General features: G+C 33.9%; 1 protein-coding gene across 1 annotated transcript; it reads right to left on the bottom strand.

Moving 5' to 3' along the window:
• Positions 1–356: 356 nt before the first annotated feature.
• On the bottom strand, positions 357–16,683 carry LOC131610989 (1,4-alpha-glucan-branching enzyme 1, chloroplastic/amyloplastic). The gene is made up of 22 exons (XM_058883098.1): positions 16,148–16,683; positions 14,854–15,008; positions 13,644–13,915; positions 12,761–12,859; positions 11,793–11,835; positions 10,329–10,388; positions 9,790–9,870; positions 9,173–9,289; positions 8,490–8,573; positions 7,644–7,765; positions 7,328–7,447; positions 6,325–6,454; positions 6,111–6,221; positions 4,808–4,936; positions 4,478–4,581; positions 3,702–3,846; positions 2,910–3,057; positions 2,709–2,809; positions 2,183–2,260; positions 1,670–1,822; positions 1,203–1,277; positions 357–1,017 (listed from the first exon to the last, which is right to left on the bottom strand). The coding sequence occupies exons 1-22, from the start codon at positions 16,272–16,274 to the stop codon at positions 790–792; spliced, it is 2,682 nt and encodes an 893-aa protein (XP_058739081.1). The 5' UTR covers positions 16,275–16,683; the 3' UTR covers positions 357–789.
• Positions 16,684–16,933: the final 250 nt, after the last annotated feature.

The raw sequence follows: 16,933 nt of genomic DNA, 5'->3' as shown, positions 1-16,933 counted from the left end.
TATTATTATTATTATTATTATTATTAATTTAATTTATAAACGGGTGTAAAGAAGTGTAAAATTTATACTGTTAGAAAATCATAACCATTAAATTTTATAAATTTTTGACCTTTTTTTAATCATATAAAATAATACTTGTGAATGACTGAGATATATAACTCGTGTAAAATATTTTACCCCTAAGTGTGCATAACAATTATTCTTTATGATCATTATTATTTTTCTATTATTATTACTTTTACACACATGGAAAATGGAGGCAAAGCTTCCACCAGTTATATTTTATACTAAGGCAATTATTATTTTTACCGTGTTACAATTATTTCATCAGCACGGCTCTATTGCTATGACTCAACTTTTAACTCTGAAAGGAGATATCATATATAAGGTCTCCCGCAAAATTTTCCAGGGTTTAATTAATGTCCGTGCACTTATGTCTAGATAAGATTTATGTCTACAGAAACGGAGGATCTGAGGTTTGTGGACCGTACTTTTGTTGTTTCACATTCACACGCCATGCAACTTCTGCATATTAAAACCCTAAGTAAAAACAAAAAGCTTGACGTGCTATACATAATTGACCTAGCAAGCCACGTGTAGAAACACTTCAACGTTGGTTTGCTGCCCCACTAAAGATTAATGTTAACATAAGGGCTCCACATATTTTGGTTGAGTTCAGCCTTGCAGTTTCAGAGCTTGCTCTAATCACCATATAAGTTGATTGCTAGTTTTGACTTGATTGCATCCATGTCATTATGAAATTGATATATTCTTCCCAGAAACTTGTCATCATGGTTCAGCTTCAACTGACTGTTGAATTGTCTCTGATTCAACTTCAACTGACTGTTGAATTGGCTCTGATTCAACTTCAACTGACAGCTCAATTGGCTCTGACTCAACTCCAACCGACAGCTCAATTGGCTCTGATTCCTCTTTATCCACAAGGGCATACACCACCGCTGTTCTAGAAGGCGCATAAACGAGAAAAGATCGAGGTCGGTCATCATACCATCCTTCCTGTAAAATCATCCAAGAGAATTCAAATAGTTTGTTAATTTCACTGTGAGAGTCCAATGCGTAAAAACATGAGCACAAGAATGTAAAGAAAAATAAAATGATAAAGCAATATAGAAACACAGAATTTAACACAACAACACACTTGAGCACGTTCACACACGAAAAAGTTTAAAGAAGCCTCTTACAGAGGTAAAGTACTCAGCAGTATGATTGAGCCTATTGAAGCCACCAAACAAGGTATCATCTGAATCCAAGACAATCTGAAAAAAGGAAAAGCACAATCCACCCAAACAAGGTTAAACATATTCCTAAATATTTGAACAGAAAAGAAAAGTATAATCAGTAGTAGAAGTCTTGTATCAAAAGAAGATATGCTCTCTAGAGCAAAAGAATTTAATAATGATATACATCCACGATTAAGAAAGAAGATTAAAATTGATTCCGTTGAGGATTTTGTAATTGGAAATTTGGAATTACTTAATCCAAATGTGGCACTTTCCTGGATTGGGGTCAGGGTTAGGAGACTAACCAGACATGTGAAGAAAAGCATGTTTCTTAGGATAAAATAACATGTCTTAGTTTTGACATTGTTATAAAGGACTTTTCTTGTTACAACTTTAGTCTTGCCAGACTAATAATTGATAGATATTACCTTATATTTCCCTGGCTTTAAACAGCCAACCTTGTAATCTGAATAACTGTTCCAGTGAAAATTGAAGACAAAGACCAGGTTGTCTCTTTCGAAGATTATAACTCTGTCACCTTCATTTTTACGTGAAATATATTGGTGCTCAGAAGTCATGAACTGCATCAAAGGTAGGTAAAGTTAATTTCCTCAACTGTTTAGATATTAAAAACCAAAAAAATTATTAACCGCACACCCATTAGTGATAACAATACTAGGTTAGATACTATTTGTACTCTTGATTAAAAAAGTTAAAGATAAAATGCATAACATTGCAGGTAGAGCTTGTCTTGAAATAACAAGAAATTAAGTCTGCTTTCATAAAAGTGTCTAACTTTTATTCAAAACCAACTTCCTACATGTTATCTCAAAATCTAATGATGAGCAACAAACATCAAATCACAAGAAGATGCCAAAGAAATTTTTATTAGGTATTTCGTTGGCAAATAAAGAAGTGGATGACAAAAATTGAAATCTTACACCATATTTCTCTTCTAGATGCTGCATAGCTCGATCAAATTCTTGCATTCCACGATATCTTAGATAATCTGCATCGCCCTGATTAAGCAACAAAGAAGATGATTTTCATTATTATTGAATAAGAAAAAATGAGAGACATATGGTAAAACTGTGTTTGAAGTTTCAACTACACCATGGAAGTTTCAATATAATGGCTCAATATACGATCTACGACTACAACATTAAATGCAATAGAATATGTTATTCCTATATTTACATGATATACTATTTAATTTAAATATCAAGAGTCCCCTTCAAGTTGGAGCATATAAATTAGTGCCCCAAGCTTGCTACATATATAACTAATTCTAGGACCTCGCAAGGATATTGTAATAATGTGGGCCAATTGATTATTGAAATTGACAAAGCTTGTGACGATGTTGCTTGATTCGATCATCTCTTTGACAAAATAGCAGTCTATCTCAACAATCGTCGGAATATAAAGTAGTAATTATTCAAGTTGTGAATGGAGGAACCAGAAACTTACCAAGTCAAATCTACGCCTGCATTTATCATAACTGTTGTTATTCCCAGGAACTATTTTTCCATTAGGAAGATGTTGCTCACCTCTTGGAAAATCGATCCACTCTGAATAGAACAATAATAAATGATCAAACTTAAGGTATCGTTGATTTGGTAACACCAAACCCAACAACTTCTCAAAAAGAATTAAGTCAAATATAGTTACCAGGATGGCCGAATTCATTCCCCATAAAATTCAAATACCCTTCACCACCAAGGCTCATAGTAATAAGCCTAATCATTTTGTGTAATGCTATACCGCGATCTATTAGAGGAGTAGATGGCCTGTCTAAAGCCATGAAGTCATACATATCCTGAAGCAGCCAACAGAGCATAAGTAAAATGTAAATGTCCAATGACAAACTACGGAAATTCCCATTTATTAAACAAAAGCAAACATCCTTAATGATTTGACAGAAACTAATTAAGAACCAAAGGAATTCAAGAAACAGCGAGAGAATCAACGGATTCCTAAGTTGCAACAACACTCATTGAGAAGTTTCCACAAACATATATAATTGTCAAGAAAATTTGATCTATATGCTACAAAAAATAACATTACAGCAGCAGGCAATTTCAAATGGAGAAACTCAACTCCCCAACTCTTCAGTAAGAAAAAGAGATAGCTTTGATCCAGAATAAGGTCTTCTAGCATAATTGAGAAACACTAATCCCTCTGTTTTATAATATACAAGTCATTTTTCCATATTAAGAAATGTCATCATTGTTGTATGGAAAAGAGAGATTATAAATTTTTTTACAAAATTGTCCTTCATTAGTTATATGGGAAAGATAAATTGAAAGAATTAAAAAGAGAGAGAATAATAAATACTTAAGGGAAATGAAGAAAAAAATAACATAAATGATTCATTGGTATTATAAAACGTCATATAATTTGGTACAATTGTTTTTCCAATGCGACTTAAAATAAAAAATGGAGTATTTAAGAGCTACGCACCTTGTCCATCAACCAAAATGCTAGTGTCTTATCACCAACCAAGGCCTGGTCATGACTTTCAGCATAAACCACACAATTTTCCAGCCACCTTCTGTTTGTCAGTGTGTGGACTATATCACCCATTCTCCATTCTTCATCTTGTTTCCTACGTGAAAAACGATATGGCTGAAATTAAACATGATTTCTTTTTTTACAACTGACAGTTTTTTATAATTGCAATGTTGAGTTACAGAAGATGTTGTATCTCTCTGGATTCAAAGAATTAGGTAACACACTACCGGCCTCTGAACATTGAAGGAATACTAACATGCCACCTTAAATACAACAAAATTATGCAAAAAGGTTGAATATCATAAGACACCAAAAGCGAATTTAATATTTGTAACCTAAAGATGATGATAAAAAAAAACCCTAGAAAAACTACAAGTCTAACGAAAGACATAATTCTAACAAGTCATAATTACATTAAAAAAACTAAATAAATCCTAATAGAAAAATTTAATGTGTTTCTATTCTGCATCACTCATTCACATTGGTTTTAACCTAAACGTTATCCATGATTATTACATTAACAAGTCCATTTAGAGTCTATCATTCTCTGCTGCACCATGTCGTGGGTCTTTCATGATTTGATATAAAGATAGAAAATTATATAACAAAGAAGTCCATTTTACACAAATGTGTTATATTTATAATCTAGCCATCCACAAACAGGATTATTTGAAAGAAAACGTAATATACTGTATTTGCACTCCAGAGTAAGAATAAAAGATTACTTAAGAAGCTCAATCCACTTGTCTGCAACAGCCATATGCAAGCGGTAGTTAAAGCCAATCCCACCATCTTGCGTTGGAAGACAGAATGTTGGCATTCCACTTACCTGGAAATGAAAAGAAAGTTGTAACTACGACTTCCAGTTTTAATTGACTTAATTAGATGGTGTTCAAACACCATATTATCTTTTGTGCTTTACAACTGTTACTGAGCCCTTTAGAAAATTAAGCATGGAGAGACAATAAAATTTATGAGATCACAGTTACTCAACTCCTAATACAATTTAAATGAAATATAACTGAATTAGCATAAAACTTGAGAGGAGGGCATACGTCTTCACCAATTGAAACAGCTTCAGGGAAGAGCCCATGAATGAGATCATTAACAAGCATCATGTAAACCACAGCCTCAACATCAGTTGCTAAACCAAAATACTCCTCGTAATTTCCGGTAAAAGTTACCTACAGCAAGATTCAATAATCCTTCTAAGTAAAAAAATAAACAATTGAGAACAGAAAGAATCCTATATTTGATGGAAATGGAACACTTTTCTTCAAAGGATAATCACAACCATAATACATTTTGACATTGTTTCCTTTTCTTATTTTTCTTTATCTACTTCTGTTAGTCCTTTCCTATCTCCTTATCTGTGTTGAGGTATCTATTTGTATCAGAGTTAGCATTGTTGTAAGTAAGGGGCCTAGATAATTTTCTACAGTTAGCTGGATTTAGATTATATTCTATCATAAAAATTATGGAAATCATTTACAATGCAAAATCAATTGTTTAAAATATATAGAAGTTCAGTTTCCTGTATTGGTGCTAATTGCAATCGTCCTTTACAATGTATCATATACTGTATATCCCAAGTTTGTTTATGAGATCTGTCTATGGGATGGAGAACCCCTTGTTATCCTATTCACATAGTTTTATTTACCAAAATTAAATGTAGGCTACTTAGACACACGTTAATGTGAAGAGTGGAGTGAAAGCTGGTAAGGGAGAACCTAAATTGTCAACTCTACCATTGAAAAAAATTTCAATTATTAAGCCAGTTATGTTCATGGTTATCATGTACTGGTGCATTTCTGTAGACCGATCAAGCTGTAAAATTATCATTCAGAAAAAAAATTGTTTGAAGGAAAAAATTTAGGGAGGAAATAAGTGCTACAGGGGGACAGATCTACAACAAATGAGCGTAAGAAAACAAACAGGACTATAAAACAATAAGGTTACCCAATTCTCTGCAATGTTCTAATACTATTATAGAAATCGAAAGCATAGTATGAATGTAGAGAGAAACAGGGAAAATATTTCTTCATATTGAACTGAAATCTGTTGCAACTAAATTCTTGCTTTGAGAATCTAGAGAGAAGGTATTTATATCTAGCTTAGGAGCTGCTGCTGACTCAGCAGAGTCAGTTACACAGTTAAACCCTTGTTTGGTCAGGATAGAAGTGCATTATTACTAGATACTCTAAGCTGATAATAATACAAAATGGTATTTAAAATTGCAACCCTTTCTTCTTCTCTTGGAAATACTATAATCCACAATGACCAAGTACAAATGCAGCCAGGTTATCTTAGAATACCGTAAACTTAAAGACTAGACGAAAGAAACCAACCAAAATGTACCTGCAGTCCATGATGAGTGTACATCATTGATGTGACACCGTCAAATCGAAACCCATCAAACTTATATTCATCCAGCCACCATCTTGCATTTGAAAGTAGATACCTTAGTACCTAATTAAGAAATTAAGTCACTATCAACCAGAAGGGTATAGAAGAATCATGATTGAAAAATATATTCAGAACAATGTCAGTGAACTCAGGGAATAGCACTTACTTCCCAGCTTCCATAGTTAAAAAGGCGAGAATCCCACATCCAATGATAACCCCGTGAACCAGGATGGAAGTAATGACCATCAGTTCCATCAAACATGTTCAGGCCATCCAATGTATTATTTGAGGCATGGCTACATTAATCAGATACTGATAATCAGGTCTAAGCGGCAGATTAAATACCATCAATAAGATCTTGCATGTACTATATCATTCATGCACTGATGGCTGATGATTCAGTTGAAAAATAAGAACTACAGATATTTTACTAATAGGGCTCCAATTGTGAAGACTTATTCTAGGAGGAAGCCCGCAAATTTATATGGGCCTGGGGTGGACTTGTTAATTAAGTAAAATTACAAATTGGGGATGAAGGGAAAGTAAAGTAGGAATCATTCGGTTTTCTGTAGCTTGGTTGGTTAGGAGAGACTAGGGTCTCTAACTCCTAGGGTAGTTCCTTGTGGTTACCATTTTACTTTCTTCTCTAATTATTGTATGTTCTATTTCCCTGAAACTACTTTGTTGGAAGAGCATTCCCAGAGATTGATTAAATAAAGCAGAAGTATTATTCAGTAACTATATTGATTTCAGATTAGTTTTATTGATTTGTATCAGAGATGGTTGTCAGTGGCTTGGAAAGGGCTACCTACAGAGGGACTAACAGGGATGTTTGTCAGTGGCTTGAAAAGGGATACCTACAGAGGGACTAACAGGGATGGTTGTCAGTGGCTTGGAAAGGGCTACCTACAGAGAGACTAACAGGAAGGTTGAGTAAAGTATCATAGAGTACTTCTGCCAGGAGGAAGACTCTCAGGGCCAGTGCTATGATAGGGACTTCGATGTTTTTAGGTGCTTAAGTCCCACAACAAGTAGTATGATATGTTTAGTTGCTTGGCCATCCCCCTTGATAGCTAGCTTTTACAGGAGGGTTCTTCAAGTTTTTAGATACTTATCAAGATATTTCCAGAAAAACAAAAAGAATATTTAGTGTAAGGCATAAACATTACCTATGTACAATATCCATCAGAACAAGCAAGCCTAGCTCATGGGCTCTGTCTATCAGAGACTTAAGATCTTCTGGAGTTCCAAACCGACTGCTAGGTGCAAAGAAATTAGTAACATGGTACCTGTGTCATGCAGAACAATCTTTTTAAAGTCAGGCCATTAATTTTAGGGGGGAGACAATAGTGCACTAAGAAACAAGAAATTTAGAACATAAATGGCCTGTTATTCTTTAAATAACATTGGAACTATCGGCAATTTGGGAGGGGGGAAATTTTTATGATTAATGATAACACTGGATAGGCATTCCAGAAGAATTACCCAAAACTAGCGTAATAAGAATGTTCTTGGATAGCCATAATCTGGACAGCATTATAGCCAAGTTTTTTAATGCGAGGAAGTACATCATCTCTAAAATTAGCATATGTGTTGATTTTTGGCTCCTGCACCACATGGTTCAAAGCATGATTAGTAACAGAAAAAACTCTAGCTCTGAATAGACATTTCATGACAAAGATAAACTATGGAATTTCAAAACAAGTAACTATTTGCAGCTTGACATTTCTAAATAGAGTAACTTTTGTTTTGAGAACCACTAAATAAGAATGGAATCCTCTGAATGTCATTAGACCAGCTAAGTCACACTTGCCCAAGGATATAAAATTTAGTTTTGTTGTGGTGTCTATCTACTTAGTAGTGCAAGTAAATTCGATTCCATTTGTAGGCAATCGGGGAGAAATCACTATGTTGCTACCTTGCAAGTTTAATATTGTCGCTTCTAAGGAAGTGAAAGGGATGAGGGGTTATGTTTCAAGTATGATATTTTCTCTAGAGCAGTATGTCCCGTTAATAAATTTGATAGTAATGATTCTGGGTGGAAGCTTCCGGGACAGATGAACATGTCCCAAGAGGTGAGAGAGTATGTCGAATGTCAAACAATGGGGCTATACCTACGGTCAGCTAAGGGCATAGTGCTGCCATGAACCCATGAAGTTGCTTGGGTTGGCAAAAAAAAAAATCAGTCTTTGACATTTTGCTAGTGCTGATAAACAATAACCATCGCTTCTGATTTAATAGATCATTGACTTCCCAATAAGGCAGCCAAGAAAGGGAAAAGAAAATAATCACTTATTGACATCAAATTAGAGAAAGCAAAAAAGTACGCACCGGGCTACTCATTCCAATGTGTGACTCATATATTCTAATTGACTGTGGTCGTTTTGGCTGTGGATGTTTGAAGACATATTTTTCCTGTAAAAAGAGAAAAATAAAAACCACAACAATAGTGCATGACAGAAAAATCAAATGATATGTAGAAGTCAACAATTAAGTAATTAACACATGTCATAATATATTGAATAGCACCTAAGATCTGTTCTCAGATGTTGTGAAGATAGCTGGTATACTGTACCAACAAATATTTACATTAATTTAATATACAGATATCTTAACAAAACTACTTCCATAGTGTTCTGCAATCTGGCAGTTGCAAAGCGTAGTTATCAAAATGTTGCAGCTTTGTCTAGTTTGTTTTAGTTTTAAATCATAATTAAGGAAGAAGCAGAGATTATATACATATTTTCTTTGAAGGGGACGATAATGAATCTTTGCAATATAAAAATTTAATGGAAAAAGGTCTGAGTGTATGACTTCTGAAAATACTATAAAGCAGTCAACCACATTGTATGCCATTTATATAAAAGTTCCCTTGAAACTACCATAAATAGATAACCAGAGAAATGCCGTAATAACAATTCTATCCCATGACATATGTAGGGAGGAAAGAGATATTTATATTGGTAATCATTTTTTCCATGCTTAACCTGCATGGAAGAAATGTAGAATCTTACCTCCTCTGGGGGATCATAGTATATTCCATTATATGGAATTTCACCAGGAGCCTGAACAGAGAATTTGATCCAAGCAGGAATTGAGTCCTTGATCCCAGAGGGAGTATCCATGTGGATCTACAAATATATATATTAACGAAATATTTAGTTTACATTTCAGAAATATATTCATAGGCTTAGTTCAAGACATCCAAAGACGTTTAACACACTTGGTCCTGGAAAAATCGATGTCCTTATTTGCTTTTGTAGGATAAAAAACATATAATAAGAGAAAGAAATTTACAATCTACATAAGGCAAGGATAAGATATGTCCTAGTAATAAAAGAAACGTTTTACACATAAAAACCAAAGATGAAGACAAAGATAGATCACATATTTGGAAAGTCTTCATAATTTGTACTATAATACAATTCAGTATTAAAAAAAAACTCAAAATACCAACTATAAAGAAAATAAAAAGAAAGATTATAACTTAGTGTAGTAAACTAGTGAAATTTGAACAAACTGTTGTTTTCTGCAATCCAAAATCGACAACACCGCTATAACCAATGACCATATGGACATAGTGTAGATCTTCAAACTCCTCAAAATAAATTATTTTCAGGAGAAAAATTACCTTGACTCGAGAACCATGAGGAATTGGTGGTGAACCATCGGCATTGTTTGGCAAGAAGATCTCCCATACACCAAAAGCGTCCTGTTTGACAAAACAAGAACATTTTAAAATTTCCAAAATCAATACATTTGTCAATTAAATCTTAGGATGTCCAATATCCAAGACTAGGCGTCTGTCAGATTTATCACAATCACATCTGTCCATCGATAAGAATTCTCTTAAAATTTGGATTAGGTTGAAAGTTGAAACAATCACATCTACATTAAAAAAGTTTTAAAATAGACATCAAAATGGTCTAATTATTACTGTCCCCCGTGAATCATAGATCTCAAACAAATACAGATTCTAGGTCACAATAAATGAAGTATATTTATCCAATTCAACTTTACACTAAGAATGAGTAGGAACATAATAAGGAGGAGAAGAGGTGAGATTCTAGGTCAAAGTCAAATCGATGGTGAAAAATATGAGGAAGATGAAAACAAAGGACTTTTTAGTGAACGCACTTAAACTTCAAAGAGAAATTAAGAATTACATACCTTTGTCATTACATCTGCATTTGGATTCCAATTGTTGAAATCTCCAACTAATGCTGCTGACTGAAGAAGCAATCAATGGTATCCATAATGGTTGCAGAGGAAACAATTTCAGTCATACTGTGATTGATTAAATGAATTGCTTTGAAGTTTAAAGACAAGTTACATACACGATATTCAAAACCATATTGTCTCCAAGCTTTGTTTGAAAATATATAATGATAGAAATGCAAAAGGAAGTTGAAGGAAGGGGTAAAGGCAACTGCTTAAAAAAATACAATATCCTGAATTCTATCTTTCCAATAGAATGCCTTTTTGTTTTCTATCCAAATAAAACAGTAACTGTAGTCTATGATTGCAGTTGTAAATCAAATAAAAGTATGAATTTAACCATGTAAATAAAACAAATTTTGATGGAGCATATTTCCTTCAATCTACTACTCCCTCTGTCCCAACTTATAAGACGCTTTGCAACAAAAATTTATCCCAAATTATAAGTCACTTTACAATTCCAACGCAAAATAAAAATTTTAAATTATAAGTCACTTTACAATTCCAACACAAAATTAATAATTTTTTCTTAATATACCCTCTAATATTTATTACTATTCCTTCTTTCAACTCTTTTAATTTCTCTTTCCTATGTAATGAATGAAGGGAATTATTGTAAAGTCATACTTAATTTGTCTTCCCATACAAAACTAATTAAGTATCTTAATTTGTGTGAAATGCCAAAAACGTCTCATAATTTGAGATGCAGGGAGTAATTACTAAGAGAACTCTATTAATTCCTAAATAACTATTAGGTATGTGCAAACATTGATTATAATGCACGTTGATTGAAGCAGAACTTATATCTATATAAAAAATCTTGGTGACTTTGCCAAGAAAGCATAGATACTTCAAAATAGTCGTCATTCCCATGTTGGACACCTAGTGAGCACTTCAAATACTCTTAAATGCATTTTATATCTTTGCACTTCAATTTTGTGAACTCATACACCAATAACCTATACAAATGGTGAAATGAGAATAGGGAAAACAAGTATTATACAGCTCCCACCATAGCAGTAGGGGTCCAAGGCATGGTCAGATCTGTTGCAAATCTATTTTAGAAGCCATACCTTGCATTTGCAAGAGGTTGATTTCACAACTCAAACCTATGACCTTCCAGTAATATGGTATTAACTGCAATGTCCAGGCACCCCTTCTACTAATAAAAGGGAAAACCACGATAATTAGATAATAAATTATAGGAATTTATTATGTCTTTAATGACACTTTCATTCTCTCTTTTGACTTGGGATTTGTCTTTAGGTATCAACATGTTATACTATCATGCCTATAATTTTAAAATCTAGTATATCGCCATATGCTGTGTTGTATTCATGCTTTCGAACTCTACAAAACAATTTGAACCCAAAAACTAGAACCAGGGTTAATAACAATAATTAAAAGGAAGTATACCTTAGCTCCAGGCGCCCACTCTCTGTAAGTAATGCCCGTAGCACTGCAAGTAGATGTGTGTAGTCATTAAAGAGCATATCAATCAAGTGGAAATTAAAGCATGCACGCACTAATTTCCTTTTTTAGGCACATTTACTGTTTGACTATCAAACCTTACACTATTAAATTACTAAAATTATAAAAAATAAAAAAAGCCGGAAGACGGTGTAAGTTTACATGTGGGAGGAAGAGTGTAAGAAAAGTTGAGAAATACTATGATTTTGAACTCGTGTTTGTTTACGCGAGCGATTAAGTTTAGGGTTAGGGTTTCTATTTAAATCACTAAAAATAATTTTTGCTACTGGGTCCAAAACTCAGCCCAAGAAGACGTGTTTGAAGAGGCAAGACTGGTGACAATAATCTGTGATAATCAATAATCAAGTTGCATTGCGTATTGCCTCAAATGCAATTTTTCATGAGAGGTCCAAACATAATGAGATGGATTGTCATTTTGTCAAAGAGAAGATTCAATCAGGCGACATTGTCATGGGTTTTGTCAATTCAAATGATCAGCTGGCGGATGCTTTTACAAAATCCTTGTTAAGCCCTAAGAATAAATTATACATGAAGCAAGTTTGGCGCAATTGATTTATACGCTCCAACTTGAGGGAGAGTTTTGATATTTAAATTAAATAGTATATTCTGTAAATATAGAAATAGCATATTCTCTTATGCTCTAGCGTGTTCTATTGTAATTAATGTGTACATTGCATTTTGATTTGTTGCTTAGTCTATATAATGAAACCTATGTGGTGTTTGAAAGACCCGATTTCACCATATGTCTGTCTCACTTTTTCTCATTCAACAGATATGTTTAATAGACTTAGCAAAAATCATCTTATGATGAAGTCATAAGTAACTTATGATACAGAAAATGTTACACTGGAGTAGGGGAAGATTGATTGACCAAAATAAATGTACCATAATACCTGCGTATGAAGCCTAACTTTTCGTACCCACGCGAAAATGCATCAAGACCACCTTCATATTTGTCAATTTCCTCCCGAAGTCTTTTGTATTGTCCATAACTGTGATTTGAGGATTAAATATATTTCAGCGAAAATCAAGCTTTTGTTTCAGTGTTGAGCACTAAAAGCACAAAATTAGTAGGGGAAACACAGCTGACATGCGAACAAAAATGTTAATCAAATAATTGTGGAGCAGAAAATTGAATAATTAGTTTGTTTTCTGGATTTTGGACTGGTAAGGTATACAGCATATTAAATTATCATGATAGCATTGGTAAGGAATTACGATAGTCAGGCAAACTGGCCCTGTATTTTGGGTAGGCAAGCAGGGCTGGAGCCCAAAAATCTTGCCTTTTTATTTGTCAGGTCATTATGGGTTGTTCCAGGTACCCATGGCCAATTAATTACTTTAAGCCCTTCAAATGCTATTCTAGTGAGCACCATTACATAACTCACAACAATAATGGTGGACCAACAACGTAACTCGGCTCTGTCCAATTACACAGCTCATGCAATGAATGAAAACAGTTTGAAAATATGACTTAATGGAACATTGCCGCTATGTTTTTTTGGCAAAACTACACAACACAAAGGAAGCAATACAATTACATTCTGATGTGATTCATGTGAAATCCATTTGCAATTTCTGAGCCACATGTAATGAACTAAAATAATCTCATTTTAGTCAAACTCTTGAATTGAATATTAAAATGACAGATCTCTGCAAGAGTCCAAGATAGCCCAATTATAAACTTCCACGGCTAGTTGAACTTCCAATGCTTTGCATTTGTTATTTCATACAAAAAATCAAGTACTTGCTTCACTTATATTGAGATTAGCTTACCGGAAATCAAGATGCTGACGGTGAGCTTGCAAAAGTGGATCAATCTCATATATTTTCTGCCCAGTACCGGGTGGAGGAATGATCTTAGGTTTATCCACTTTTACTTTCTTGTCTGAATCAATTGATGTCTTCTTGGTTTGAGTGTCGGTGTTAACATCTACAAGTGATGATGACACAACAGAATCTTTCCCGTCTCCAACCTCTCTATAATTGCTAACAGCTTCATCAAGATTGTATTTATTTCCACCTTTCATGGTTAAATCCTCCGAATTCTGAAAAGACAAAATATGCATTCGGCTAAGAACATTGAAAGAAAATTATGATTTCTGCAAAATACATTTTCTGATATCAGTAATAAGTAATAAACATACATTGCAAACAAAATAAAAAAATCAAATACATCTTTAGGCATGCTACTAACCTATGGAAATACAGAGTAGAATTAAGAAAGAATGTTATTTTAGTAAATGATACTAATTTTACCCTTGAAATCAATTCAATTATTCATTATCTTATGAACTATAGCGCACACAACCCAAATATGACATCCATCTGAGCCGGATGGAGTAGTAACTTATTCTGAAGAGTCACATAATCTTTCAAATGTGACAATTAATTCACAATAGTCACAACAAGTATATCATGTAGTTCAGCTAATTCACATAATCTTTCAAATGAAGTACAACAATGAGGAGGATAGGGAATCTTCTAGCTCTACATTTGAAGAAAACTAACAATACAATGAGGCTGCTCAGTCTCCATGCAGGACTAAGATAGCAACTTACTTGAAGTAGCCATGGGTTGAGTTAGGTCCAACCCGAATTCTGAGAGAATTTTAATTAAAGATCCTTTGAATCAAAGATCAGCAGTATGCACACAAATATGCAGTGATGACCAGGAAAAACAGCTGTCAACATTTCATTTGTTAAACCCGGCATCTGCACTTTACTTTTTGGGTGATTTATAGTAATAAAGACTCTTAACGTGTTTTTTCTCCATCCTCTAGAATCTATATTGCTTATAGATGCATTCAACTAATAAACGCTATGCTGAAACTCAAGTATATTGCACCACATTATCACTTAAAATGCCTCACAGTATCACATTCTCCAAATGAATGCCACAGTCCCTAGGCAGTGAAAGGCATGTGACTGGGCAGCATGTGAAATTATTGATATAAACATATTCCACATCGAGAAGGAGAAAACACCTGTGCATCCTCTGAGGTTATAACAGGATTTTCAAGTTGATCTGTCAAGGTTACAGAGTTATCTTGATCTTCAGGAATAAGTACTTTATCAGATTCAGCAATTGTGGAAGATTTGGTTTCAGAATCACGTGAAAACTTTGCATAGAGTGAGGTCCCTGAAAGAAGCCATAAATTGTTAGTGCCACATGCAAACTAGATTGTACTTTATTTCATTAGGAATAAAATTTATATACCACAATCTTTGCCTATTCTATTTTCAGCATTACTGCATTGGTGTATAAGTAAATTAAACTGATCATTGATCACATTAAATATTGACAGCTAATGATCACACTACTATTTCCTTTTTCAACATCAAACTGCATAGTTAAGAATCAATCATTTAATCGATATTCTCAATAAACAATAAAAAAGTGAAATAATGCCAACCAACTACAAACTTTTCAGAAAACCTTCCAACTAATATTTAAAAACATATTTAAAAAATTCTGTAAACTTATTCATAGCTAATGCAAGTTTCCCAGCAGAAAAGGCATATACTGTGCTAAAAAAAACATCTAACATCATCATAATACTTTCCATGCATTGCAAAAAAATAATAAGTTTTTGTGGGTGAATCCTAGAGAACAATTGTAGCATAGTAGCTAATAACACTGCGCATCCAAATGCACAAAAACAAAATTAAGCCAAATTCATTAAGCAGAAAAGATCATGAAATCCATCAAATCACCAGAATCTCATGCCTCAGTTCCGCTCAAGTTACTAACCACTACTAAAATGGAGTCAAAACCAGTCCTACCTAGTCAATTCAACAGTACTAACAGAACCGTGTGCTTCAGATTCGCTTAAATTACCAACAGTACTAACAGAATAGCGTGCTTCACATTCGCTTATTACCAGCAGTACTAACAGAATGGCTTGCTACAGATTCACTTAAATTACCAACCACTACTAAAATGGAGTCAAAACCAGTCCTACCTAGTCAATTCAACTGGACTAACAGAAATTCACGCTTCAGATTCGTGGAACTTACCAATACCTACTAAAACAGAATCAAAACCAGTTCTACCAACAAAATCGATCAGTATCCACAGAATTCCACGATTCAGCTTCGCTTAAGTTACCATTCGCTAATAAACAAAAATCAAAACGAATTCAAACAAGTTTCCACCGATGCATGTTATTTCAACAATCAAAAAAACAAAAAAGCATTAATCAAGCAAGTATGCAGAAATAGCAAGCAAGTCGAACTCAAAAACCGTAACGGCATCGAAAAACGAGATAGGTTCATTACGAGATAATGATGACGAGTTCTTCTTGAGAAAAAAAGAGTGAGATGAAGCTCTGCGATCGTCGCGTAAGGTGGATTTGTGCAGAGAAGGAACAGCGGGAAATCGAATTCCTGAGATTGTATAAACCATCTTCTTCTATCAGCTTAGGGTTTATATTCCGAGAAGAAGAAGAGATCTAGAATTTCTAAAATAAAAAAAATTTGAGTAGAATGAGGCAAGAGAAGTGTGATGACTGATGACATACAGAGTAAAAAATGACTCGCATTAATTTCTTGAAAGAATAAAACGATTTAATAATTGAATAAAATCGTAATGATTAGAAGAAAATTAGTATTTGGTTTGATTATTATGTAATGTACGGTGAAGAATGGCGTTATCTGGGCGGAGGGACAATGAAAATTGCGGATGCTACGTGTGAGTACAGTTCAGAAGTGAGTTTAGCATGGTGATTGGGGTTGTGGGGTCCACTTGGGTTTTGTTTTTGAATTGTGATCGTTCATTTCATTTCATTGTTTCTTCAAACAAACAATAAGGCACCCAAGAGAGGATATGAAATGACTGGCTATTGGTGTTAGTTTCCGTTTTTTGGTTTTTTGTACTGTGAATGAAGAGAGTGTTGAGGTGACATGTTGTAGTAGTAGTTGGAAAGCATTAGGTGAAAGGTGAAAAAGGATCTTTTGGGTTGTGATTGTGTAGTATATCCCTTTTGTGTTCTTCCCTCTTGAAATTCTTGTGAGTGAATTTTACCCTTTTTTTAAATTTACTATAATAATTAGGTTTATATATAG

Source organism: Vicia villosa, linkage group LG6, assembly GCF_029867415.1.
Source record: "Vicia villosa cultivar HV-30 ecotype Madison, WI linkage group LG6, Vvil1.0, whole genome shotgun sequence".
NCBI lineage: Eukaryota > Viridiplantae > Streptophyta > Magnoliopsida > Fabales > Fabaceae > Vicia > Vicia villosa.
Note: the sequence above shows the minus strand (reverse complement) of the source record. Positions and strands in the feature narration are given on the sequence as shown.

Coding starts and splice junctions, on each gene's coding strand:
- LOC131610989 (XM_058883098.1), bottom strand. CDS start 16,274: ATGGTTTATACAATCTCAGGAATTCGATTTCCCGCTGTTCCTTCTCTG. Junction 6,455..7,327: donor CTGATGGATATTGTACATAG/GTAATGTTTATG, acceptor TGATTAATGTAG/CCATGCCTCAAATAATACAT. Junction 2,810..2,909: donor GAATGAATTCGGCCATCCTG/GTAACTATATTT, acceptor TGTTCTATTCAG/AGTGGATCGATTTTCCAAGA.